The sequence below is a fragment of the Macaca mulatta genome, chromosome 14 (assembly GCF_049350105.2).
Source record: "Macaca mulatta isolate MMU2019108-1 chromosome 14, T2T-MMU8v2.0, whole genome shotgun sequence".
In the NCBI taxonomy this organism is placed as follows: Eukaryota; Metazoa; Chordata; class Mammalia; order Primates; family Cercopithecidae; genus Macaca; species Macaca mulatta.
In genome coordinates, this window is record NC_133419.1 from 43,096,399 (window position 1) to 43,108,437 (window position 12,039).

The following is a 12,039-nucleotide window of genomic DNA, read 5'->3' on the forward strand; positions in this document are numbered from 1 at the left end:
TTTAATCCTCAGATAATGTTCAAGTATTATCAATTATACCAATCTTGGTTTTTGTAGCAAAAACATCGGGGTCATAATCACATACTGTGTTTGTCAAATTTGTCAAATTTCTTTAGTTTACTTTGATCTGGGATAGTTCTTTAGTCTTTTCATTAGTTTTATGTCTTTGCTACTTTGAGAATTAGAGTGATTTAGTAGAATGCCCTTCAGGTTTCGGTTTGTTCAATGTTTATTCATGATTAAATTTAGGTTATGTGTTTTAAATCTGGCTCCTATATTCTTTTTACAACACGTTGAATCATCCTTTGAGAATTTTCTTGCTTTCTAGCATAATGAAATGTTTCAGGGTCACCTTGGACATTGCCTGCCCCCGTCTTGCCATTTTGTGTGTGAGTGTGTGTACTCACATTTAGATTTATTTCTATATCTACATATGAAAAATCCTTAGTTCTATCCATTACCTCTAATTTCAATCAAACACTAGAGGAGTCGTTCTATGGTTCTCCTTTAGAGATCTGTAACTCCCATCACCAGCTGATTATATCCTTAGTGTTTTCACATACTTGATTAAGCCTTTGTATATAACCTATCTTTCCCATCGCCCCTACCACCCCTTTCTCAATGTGCATGACCTCCTCATTCCTCTCTGAGCCCCAAACCTCAACTCAGCTGCCACCATCACAGCCTGCAAGAATGACATCCCATCCTCGAACTGCCTCACATTCAGTTTCTGACACTTTCAGATAATTTGGCTACCTGTGTGAGTCCCAGCTCACCCCACCTAGCTCCATCATACTATGTCAGGTCAGGACAAGTTCCCTTCCCTCAGCCCAGCGTTAGCACTATGTGGGTGCTCTCTTCACATCAGTTGGGCCTCAAAACTCCATGTCATGTTACCACCATGTGTGTCCACACTCCTTGCCACATTCTGACTCTTATTTCTTCCTCCAGGCTACACCTTTTTGGGGATGTGGTCATCACCTGGTTTGGGCTCTGACTCTCTGTGCTGGGTTGGCATTGCATAGATGCCCTCCTCACCTTTTTTAGGATCAACACCTACAGCCAGGACCACCTTCATCCTGTGTGAATGCACTTACGCCATTCCCACCATTGTTGAACTAACTCTCCGAACCAAGCTGTTCTCCCATGAATTCACCAACCTCACTATGTTTGGGCTTTGAGACCCCTACTCTGGGGTGCCCCATTTTTGGCAAACTCTCTTTGATCTGCTTGGCCTTTGAAATCTTGTGCTGAGTCATCCCTCTGCATGGATTTTTTTCACATGCTTGGATTCTCTAAAAACAATGATTTAACTGATTCCAACAAATCTGAAAATGTAAATATTCATTTTTATTTTCAAATGTTATCTAATATTCATTGAGATTTCTTCTCTGATCCATATATATTGAGAACTGTGTTTTGCTTGCTTAGTTTCCAAACATTTTGATGATTTTCTAGTTATCTCTCTGCTATTGAGTTCTAGTTTAATTTACTATAGTCAGAGAAATACGCTAAATGATTTCAGTCCTTCAAAATTAATTTCATCTGCCTTAAGGTCCAGGATACGATCATTCTGGAAATCTTCCATGTACACTTAAAAATGTGTGTTTTGCCATTGTTGCATGTTATTTTTCATGTTTGTATGTGTGTGTATATATATATGTGTGTGTGTGTATATATGATATATATACACATATATGTATTTGTCAGTGGTCAAATTGATTGATTGTACAGTTTAAATATTACATATCCTATTGTATTTGTTTCCGTTGGTCTATCAGTCATTAAGAGCATGTTAACATCTCCAGATAAAATGGTGGGTTTACCATCTCTCAGTTCTGTCAACATTTCTTGATAAGTTTTCCTGTATGTTATTAGATGAATACATGTTTAGTTATGTATTATTCTTAAATTTATCACTTTATCATTATACAATATCTCAACCTCTACTATTACACCTTGCCTCACACTCTACTTTGCCTGATGTTAGTATAGATCAATTTTATTTTATTTTGGTGTTTCCAAGGAATATCTTTTTTCCCCTCATGTTCATTTCAACCCTTCTGTGTCTTTATATTTAATGTCTCCACAGAAAGTACTGAAATTTTACCAGGGCTTTTTATCCTTGATAGACCCTAATATTTCTCCCAAGTCGTAATTGAAAGCTCAGCAGAACCTCTCTTTCAGCCTTTTTTTTCCTCTTGAATCTACAATTTCCTCAAGGGAAAATATTGTTACAAAAAACAGGCTTACTTCTCTGCTTTTTTCTCCTCTCTTAGGTATTATTTCTATGAAAACCCTTTGTATTTTATTTTTCTGATGCTTTCAATCATTTTTAAAAACATGTTACCAAGTTTTTCTAGTGTTTTTTGGGGTTGTGATAGTCTGAAAAAGTAGGCTATTATTGCTGCAAGTGTGCTTTCTTATTGCAAATTATAAAGGGTATAAGTCTAGTATGTTCCCATTAAGGATATTGTTTTCTGTATACTTTTCAGTAACTCCTCCTCTTAAAATGATTTTCCCTTCCTTGTACATTTTGTTTATACTGCTGTTCTCTAACTTCTTTAGATGCTTAACTTCTTTGTTCTTTTTTTAATAGCCTAATTAAATGCTATACATTGCTTCTAAAACCACCACAAAATATATTTAGTATATCCCACAAAATTTGAGCTGTGCAGTATTTTTGGTATAATTAATTAAAAATTATCTTCTAAACTTTGATTACCATCTTTTTAAATTTTTTTATAATTTCATTCTATTGTGGACCGAGAATATTATCTGATTTATATTGGTCATTTGAGATTTGCTGGGTTTTTGTTGTTGTTGTTGTTGTTTGGGTGGGGCTTGGTATTTGACCAGATTTTGTTAGTGTTTGTTAGTATTTTGTTAGTATTTGTAAAGAAATCCCTATTCCTCAGTTATTGAGCACAACATTTAATGAAAGCACATTGTGTCTATTTTATTAATCATTTTGTTCAAATGGCCAGTAGCCTTACTAAGTGAAGCTGGAACTGCACTGCTCAAAGACTTTTCTTTATCTGGTGTCAGGTTAGATTTGTACAAGAGGCATACAGAAGTAAAGCAACAGAAAGATTTCTTTCTGGTCTTTGAGGACAGATGTGATAAAGGACATGCAAATTGGAGTCTAGTGGGCTTTACCCTCTCCTCACTCTTTTTCACTCCATGTCCAACTATTCCTGACCAGCAGTGTGCTCCAAGTTTGTGTATGATTCTTGGCTGCAGATTCATAGAAATAGTAGCTAGGATAAATGTAACACTTCCCCATAGACTTCTTCATTAGCTTTCCTTCCCAGTCTCACTTCAGCACATCACATGGATCTCTCTACAAGCTTCAAGTTCTCTACCTATGGCAGTGTTTCAGGAGTGCTGAATAGTTATTCTTCTCTGACTCTCTGTATTAGTCCATTCTTACACTGCTATGAAGAAATAACCAAGACTGGGCAATTTATTAAAAAGTAAAGAGGTTTAATGGACTCACAGTTCCACATCACTGGGGAGGCCTCACAATCATGGTGGAAGGTGAAGGAGGAGCAAAGGCATGTCTTATATGGCAGTAGCCAAGAGAGCGTATGCAGGGGAACTGCCCTTCATAAAACCATCACATGCTGTGAGACTTATTCATTACCATGAGAACAGCATGGGAAAAACCCATCCCCATGATTCAATTACCTCCCACTGGGTCCCTCCCAGGACACATGGAGATTATGGGAGCTACATTTCAAGATGAAATTTCGGTGGGGACACAGCCAAACCATATTATCCTCCAAATCTTTCTTCCAGACCGTTGCTTTCCCGTTTCTTTCACAATTTAAAAAGGGCTATTTTCTATAAACAACCCTTTATTCCATAATATTCCTAACAGCTTTGCTTTCTTGATTAAATGTTGTCTGTTAAACTCTGTTCTATTTGTTCTTAGAATGGGATGTATCCACCATAATTTTTGTCCAGTCTACACTTTTATTTTTTTGAATATATTGGTAAAAGCAAATAAATTTAATTTACTTCCTTTTTTTTAAAAAAAAATAGAAACTAAAGGGCTAGAGCTCTTAGGCTGTAGGATTTTAACTACTTCCATATACAACAGAATTGGAACAGTTCTACAAATTTGGAAACCCTGACTACCTGTCTTAACATACTTCTTCAATGGGCTGGAACAATAAATTAATGTTTGAGAGTCACTGTAGAAATACTTTGGGCTAGGGAATTTGGCATCTTATGAAATTACCATCAGTATTATTACTCCCCCACCCCTATTCCCCAAAACATCCCCCAAAAGAGATTTTTTAAAGCGTCTCTTCCAAAGACTCTGTTTCCAGAGATCTGGGAATAAGAGACCTAGGGGTATGCATTTCTAACAAGCAACCCAGATAATTCTGATGAACAAGGTTGTGGACTTCTTTATGAAAAACATGGGACTAGAAAAAATATGTGTGAGCTATTTCTGTTAGCAGTGGCAGACATCCAAGTTACCCTGAGTTACCAGAGGCGAATCCGTATGGGTCCACAGCAACTTCAGTCCTTGTCTCCTCAGAAGAAAGAATTCAATTGAGGGGCAAAAAGCAGAAAAAGAGACCAAGGCATTTTGGAGCAGTGGTGGGACTTTATTTTAAAAGGCTTTAGAATAGAAAAAAAAAAAAAGGAAAATTCACTGGGTGGAGACCTAAGTGGGCACCCGAAGCTCCAAAGGAGAAAAAAGGCATTTAACCATGATCCTGGGACTTTATCGGCTTGTCTCTTTCCCATGATTCTTCCCTTAGTGTGGACTTTCTGCATCTGCAGTGCTCTCCTTACCCTTTGGAATTAAACTCACGCCCATCTGAGGCTGTCTTCCTTTTTCAGGTGGAGTGTGCCTGGAAGATCATACTTCGCCATTTTTGTCTCTTAACATGCATGCCCAGGAAGTTGCTTCTCCCTGGGGCCTGCATTCAAGTAACACTTTTAATGTTAACAGGTGTGGATCATCAGGAGGTTGCCTCTCCCTGGTTGCAGAATTATCATTTTTAGAGAAACAGTATGATAATCGTGTAATCATCACCTACATTCCTAGTGAGTGTGTCGGGAGCCCTCTCTTGCCCCGCTCATTGCCTATCTACCTACCTGTAATTTTCAACATGCAATTTTTCTTTTTGGGGGACTCTCTGTTCACCCTTATCTTCCAAAGTAGTAAAAATAAGACAAGACAACAAAAACTACCACCTTCTCAAATTTTTCTAGATTATGCAGCTTTCTACTTAAAGGAATTTGCATTGTCAATATGCAAACATGTACATGTGCAAAAACATGTAATTTCATGAGTTAAACATGTTTTATATATATATATATATTTTTAATGTTTCTAAACAAATATGACTCAAAAAGGAATAAACTCCAAAAATATCAACATTTTACTGTAAGAACAAATTGAGTTCATGTCAAAATGTAGTTTAATATTAAGTATTACTTTATTCACTGTATAAATTTGATTCTCTTGAGATTTATGTACACATTATTTAAGACAGCTTTTCCTGCATAACTGCATATTATTTTTCCTGGAAGAAAAAAACTTGGAAGAAAGAAATGTTAAAAAGGAGCACTCATTTCCTGGGTTAACACCAGGGGACATAATCTCACACACAGGAGAGATACACCTAGTCAAACCTTTGAGGAAGATGGAAGCAGGTATCTCACACCAATTAAACCACATTATTATTTTCTTTTTAACATTCTCATCATTTTTCACATAATGCTGAAATAAATAGAATACTGGAATTATTACTCATAAAAGTAGAGGAGTCAAAATTTGTCTAGAAAAAGAATAACACAGTAGTTATACCGATTCATTGTGGCTGACTTGTAAGCCTGACCAATGGTGCTTTTTGCAATGCTATTTTTCTTCATAACATTCTTAGTTATATAACAACTATTAACAACTTAAAAAAATATGAGAGTTTCTTTCAAAATAATAGATTCCCTTTTTGAATGATTGTTACAGATTTCTCACCTTCAACTGGAGTCAATCAACAGAGATCCATACCTACTCATAGCGCCCAACGCTACAAAATCACTTTGGAATCTAAGTTTTATTTTGACACATAATAGTTGTCACATTGAAATTTTCTTTAGCTTTTCTCTCGCTTTAATTAGGTGTCTTTGTTAAGAGATATACCTCTTATCAACAGCAGCTGGACCAAGCTTCCTTGGAACAGCTCTTTCCTCCAAAGAAACACACACAGGATTCATAAGGAAATAATTCTTTCCTCCCTCCTACTCTTTCTCATCTCCCGTCACCTTCATCTGTCCTCCTCTTCCTTCTCTTCTTTGATAACTTGCAGAATGGCTTGGTTAAAAGAAGAATATTAAAGCTAAGAAGTGTCAAAAGACACAGCAAAAGTAAGACAGCATTTCATTTAAGTAAAACATTCCCTTCTTAATGGATTCCTCTAAAATAAATGTTTTGAAGTAGATTTTGCTTCCTGTGTGCAAAGGAAAATTGTTGAAGGCAAGGATGAAAGAGGGCATTTGAAAAGAGTTAAGTATTGTTTTGGCTTTGGCACTTAAAAGTTTATTTCACATAAAATCTCAAATGTTCCCGAGAACATTCTGAATACAAAACAAAACAAAACTATGCACTTGGTCAACGGATATAATCACCTGCCATGCTGGTAATTATCAACTTATAGGTGGTGGTTGGGCTCTCTTAATGCAGCCCTCCTATAAAAACCAATGGTTTAATTGGATGAGACACATCTATCTGAATTGGTTTGGCTCCTGATTTTGGTTAGCACGCTTTCAGGAAAGCGAGGAATACCTGTATTTCATTTTTAAACCTGAAAAACAAAGATAAACTTCTTGGTAAGAAATTTAAAGGTGAATAAAAAATATCAGTCCATAACATTTTAAAAGGAAAATATCTATCAATCATGGGAATTATTTACTCATCTTAAAAACAATTTCTTTCCTTGCTGTTTTCTCCATACACTTCCAGAAACCCAAAATTTAGTTGGTATATTTTAAAATTGCAGGGTACAGATAACTTTGTGAATTAAATCTGTCTTTATTTATCATACAGTCTAGCTCTATGAATACTTTTAAGCTTTAAAAATTAAAGTTTATTATATTCAAGAAACCAGTTTCCATACTCTTTCTTATTTTTATCAGCACCCAGGAAGGAAGCAATATGAGCTGTGTGCACTCTACACTGTAGCAATGGAGAATTTGATTTGACATGCCAAAAATCCTGCATTGGTGGCAGATATCATGGTAACTCTGACTCCACATATGAAATCATCTTTCAATAATGAGATCATTTCAAATTACTCAAAAATATTCATAAAGTCTACTCAGTGGATGACAAATCAGTACCGGGCATTAGTCCCAGTCCAAACTGGGGTGACCGTCTCATAGTTTATAAAATCCATAATCCCCAGTTGTATATGCTTACTATTGATTAGTAGTTAATACCATCTGCCATATATTTAATACTGGCAGTACCACAATAATTTATTAGCATTAGATAATGAAATGTTAGTTTAAAATATTGTGATAAAATTTCTTATGTGTGTGATTATAAAACAATATTCTTTTGGAGGTGAATTATAATTTGAAACTACAGATTCAAATACTATATAACTTGACTGTATCACTCTAGTGCTAATAATTATTTATATAGATATGTGTGTGTATAGATACACAAATTTATATATACTTAGTTTTTTTTTTTTTTAAGTGAAAAAAGAACAAGGATTTTTGTGCATGTAACACAAGCCTAAATTTGAGAGGAATAATTCAACAAACATTTTTACCCCTTAGATTATTAAGTCTATGAACTCATTCTTAGTTGGTTGATTCACTTTTGGTGTTCAAGTCTGTGGTTGCTGTTATACTGACAATTTCTTTAAGACAAGCTTACATTTAAGATGTTACATCACATCAAATCACTAGCTAACAACATGACTTCTTCTGTGTCAGAGGTATTGGAACAAGGCACTGAGCATTGTATAAGATGACACATCAATAGAAAAGATTGTAAACTTATTAAAAGATTTGCAATTATTTTAAAGCAAAGAAATGTTTATCATAAACAACTTGTACCTAACTTATACAAACAGGCTTCATGATGTGAAATTGGCATTCCAGAAGAAAAGTGATTTTTAAGAAATTTAGCAATATTCTAGATTAAAATCCACAAATTAATCAATATACATTGTCTTGCATCCATTAACTACTAAGAAAACACATTTACTTCTCTATTGTATCTTTGCTTGAGAACCTGAAGCAATCTAACAGCTTCATAATGTTGTTTTCCAGATAAGATCAGTCTTGAAACTATTATGACCAAATTATTATCTCTAAGAACTAAGTTGTTTTATGTTGAAACCCAAAATTCCAGTCTCGAGAAAAGGAATTCTGCATTTACTGGGAAGAACTATCTGGGATTCTGATTGTAGTTGAATGTGTCAGGAATAAACCTCCGCTATGATCCATTAACACTTTAATGTGTGAGTTTTCTTATGTCATCCGATCTTGGCAATTCATTTGCACATTTTAAAATGATAGGATATACAGGGCTCAGTCAGCCTCTTTGATCCCTTTCTTTTTGCCCCAACAGTTTTCTTAATGGGGAAGGAGGTATCAAATAACCCAAGAGAAGACCATAAAAATAAACAGATGCACTGGAAAGTGATGGGACAGCCCAAGGCCAGTGTTTCTTACTAAACTGCAAGACTCCATAATATCCCAGTATTCTGATTCTACCTGCACTTTCAACAGTCATTTACAGCACCTCAGAAAACATCTGAAGAGGGCCCAGTCAATGAAGCAGAGAAGTAGTACATTTCCAGCATCACAAAGTTGGCCTCTATAAAAGTGTATAAAAACTTTTGAGTTAAAAAAAAAAGGGGGGGGTAAAATTGACACATGGCTTCTGACCTCTGGCCCTAAACCCAGAGGAAAAAGTGAAGTAAGGCAGACCACCTGCTGCTTCCTCATTATGCTGATTAGATTGTTGATTTAGCCAGCTGTGCTTTGTTTTCCTCAATCATGACATGCTTGGCAAATTCATTAGAATTAATTCCCAAGTTCTCTTTTAATTTGTTGAGCTCAAAATCATGGAGAATCTTGATAGTCATTAACTTTTCTCGCTTGATTCTCTCCACAACATCTTTTGGAACATCAGGTATCATCCAGGCCAGCAAAAATTTAACTAAAAACACAACATGCTAGAGGAAATATAAAGGAAAGATTAGACGCTGTTAGAAGTGTCGCATGTTCAGCAGAAAGTCTTTAAAAATCATTTCACTTATTTAAAAAACTGCTCAACATATGAGGTAGAAAGGCAAGCAAGAAGATATGGTCCCTGTCCTAGAACTTTCATACAAAGATCAACATTAAACAAATAAATATATACTTAAATATGTAACTAGCAATATTCCAGTTGAACATGATTATTAAATATACTCTTTATCACTGCTCCTTCCTGAAAAGCTGATAAAATATTTATAAAGGAATTAGATATAAAGGAATTAGACTCAAAAGATTGAAAAAGGCTAGCAAACTTGCAAATGATGATGTGGTGACTGACAGTGGAAACCAAAAAGACAAAAGCCAATTTTGTTTTAGATTGTCAGAAAAGTTCAGGAAAGAAGGCAATAAGGACTTTTGAAGGTATTAGTGTGAGTTGGAGTTGAAAACAAGAGGATTAGATAAAAATTTGCATAAGGAGCACTTGAATTTTCGGAGCCTTTCTCCCATCTGTATCCAGGTATTCTTTTACTCCATACTACCCCCTGGAAGCAGCTGAAGAGTTTATTTTCTGCAGAAATTATACCAGAAAGCTGTGAATCCAGGGGCACCAGACACAGTGGATGTATGAAAACATATTGGAAAAAAAAATGTAAAAACAGTGAAATTCAGCACGATGAACTGTGAGATACTTAGTCCCCTCTGCGTTGCTCAAGTCTTAGAACACAGGCAGCCACAAAATATCTCAATAGGCAGATTTAAAGAGTTTTCTCTGGGAAAAGTAACTACTCTGTAAAAGCAGAACTGTGGATGTCAAAATTTTGTAAGGATCCAATGAAAATGTCAGCTCACTTCCTTATCAACCTACGGTGAAACCCACCAAGTGACACCACTCCTGTATGCACAAAATGCTTAAAGTCAGCTTTTCACTGCCACACTCTTAAACATGAGCAGAACCACCCAATACGTAGGAAAGTCTCTGACATGGAAAAAAAAAAAAAAAAGAACCAGATATAAGGAAAGGAGTAAAAGAAAAAAAGTAGAATTTTTTAAAAGATATTAATCCAGGTTTTCATAGAGGAGAAAACAAATAATTAGAATTTCAAACTAGAAAGTGTAAATTTGAGTAACAGCAGTTCCAGAGAGACAGCACAAAGAAAGAAAAAAATTTATCAAAGAAATTATGCCAGCAAATTGTCTCAACTTGATGGGTAAGTACGTTTTTAGATCTAAGGGGCTCAATGAGTGTTTAAAACAATGAATGTTGACAAATAGCAAAGAACCACCTTGTGAAGCTTCATAAAAATGGGGCTAATGAGAGAATCCTAAAACCGTATTGATTTTAAAAATAGTTAATACACAAAGACTGGGGAGTCAGAATAGTATTGCATTTTGTAGCAATACTGGAAGCTGAATGAAAATGAAACAATGTCTTCAAAACTTCAGGAATACCAAAATAATGTTGATTAAAATTTTTTCAAGAAAACAACTTTTAATTATAAATTCTATTCCAAATAATCACATGAAAGGAAAGAAAAGAAATTTTCAATATTCAATTCCTCAAAAATGGACAGCCCATAATTTTTCCTCAGATATTACTGGAAGATGTGCTTCACCAAAATAAGCTAGAAAACCAAAAATGGGAGAAACATAGATTGCAGAAAATATAGTCTCCAATAGAAGACAAGATGAAGAGAAGTCCCAGGATGATGCTTGGTTGGAGCCTGCAATTATTACAAAAAATTAATACAAATAATAAATAAATTAAAACAAAAGAATTCCTGAACTAATTTACTGGCTGAAAGGTGATCTAAACTTCTGATGCAAAATGTTGGAATGAAAGACTGATAAATTCATAAAGAACTAAGAGACAGAGGGAGAAAAGAAAAGCAATATTATAATAAAAGAAATATGTTCAGAATGTAAGACAGGAAACAGATGTGACTAATATTTATAAAGTCATAATTTATAAACCCTGACTATTGTATTTATATAAAATATCTTACTCAAAACTGATGGACAGAAATATTTCAGAATTGAGATTAAATATCAAAAATATGTAATTTAGTATATAAACAGCAGGGTCTCAGGTGGCACTCTGTATCAAAGACTTAAATATTTCTGCAGCGAAGTAAATGAAGAGTCACTCTAAAAATAATAAATAAAGGCTATCAAAAGCCTTAAATTAGATCATATATTGCTGCTAAATAAGTTATCAAAATACTTCCTCTTTCCTGAGGTTTTGAATTTCAGAATAAGACAAAAAAAAAAAATGCTTTAATTATTGAGCGGTAGGAGAAAGAGAAAGTTTTTTTTTTCCCTTCTCTCTTTCTCTCTGGGTGGGTGTGTGTGTGAGAGATCTGCCAAAGTAGAATGTCAGTAATTGATACCTAAAACTAAAAAATAAAAATATATAACTGCGAAATCATGTTCTTTTGCCATACAAGGGTAACTACTAGAAGAGTGAGTTTAAAAAGTTGAGATGTTTACTTTGGATATTAGAATTTTAGGGTAGGCAGGAATATTATGTACGATTGCTCTTTTGTTTTTTTGCCATGCAGAACTATTTGATTTTTAAAATTACATGTGAAACCTTGATAACAATAAAAATAAATTAAACAGAAACTGGTTGGAATGGCATGCTCTTGGGTTAGGATTTTCTTTTATTAGGCTTTATCCAGGGTGAAAAAGTGCCTTTATTTTACTTTTCTCTCCCTGATCGGCCTTTTTGCCATATGATTTGTATCACTCAATTTGAAATTTTGTCCAATACTGCCTCTGTATTGGTTACCTTTTCTT

The 12,039-nt window shown here is 34.7% G+C and overlaps 1 protein-coding gene across 8 annotated transcripts in view; it reads right to left on the minus strand.

Moving 5' to 3' along the window:
- Window positions 1–5,429: 5,429 nt before the first annotated feature.
- Window positions 5,430–12,039, minus strand: part of ANO5 (anoctamin 5) — a 100,108-nt gene continuing 93,498 nt past the window's right edge. For all 8 annotated transcript variants that reach the window (XM_077964826.1, XM_077964824.1, XM_077964825.1 and 5 more), the window contains one exon: window positions 5,430–9,218. In XM_077964826.1, the coding sequence (XP_077820952.1) occupies window positions 8,997–9,218 (222 nt within the window). In that variant the 3' untranslated portion in view covers window positions 5,430–8,996. The remainder of the gene's footprint in view (window positions 9,219–12,039) is intronic.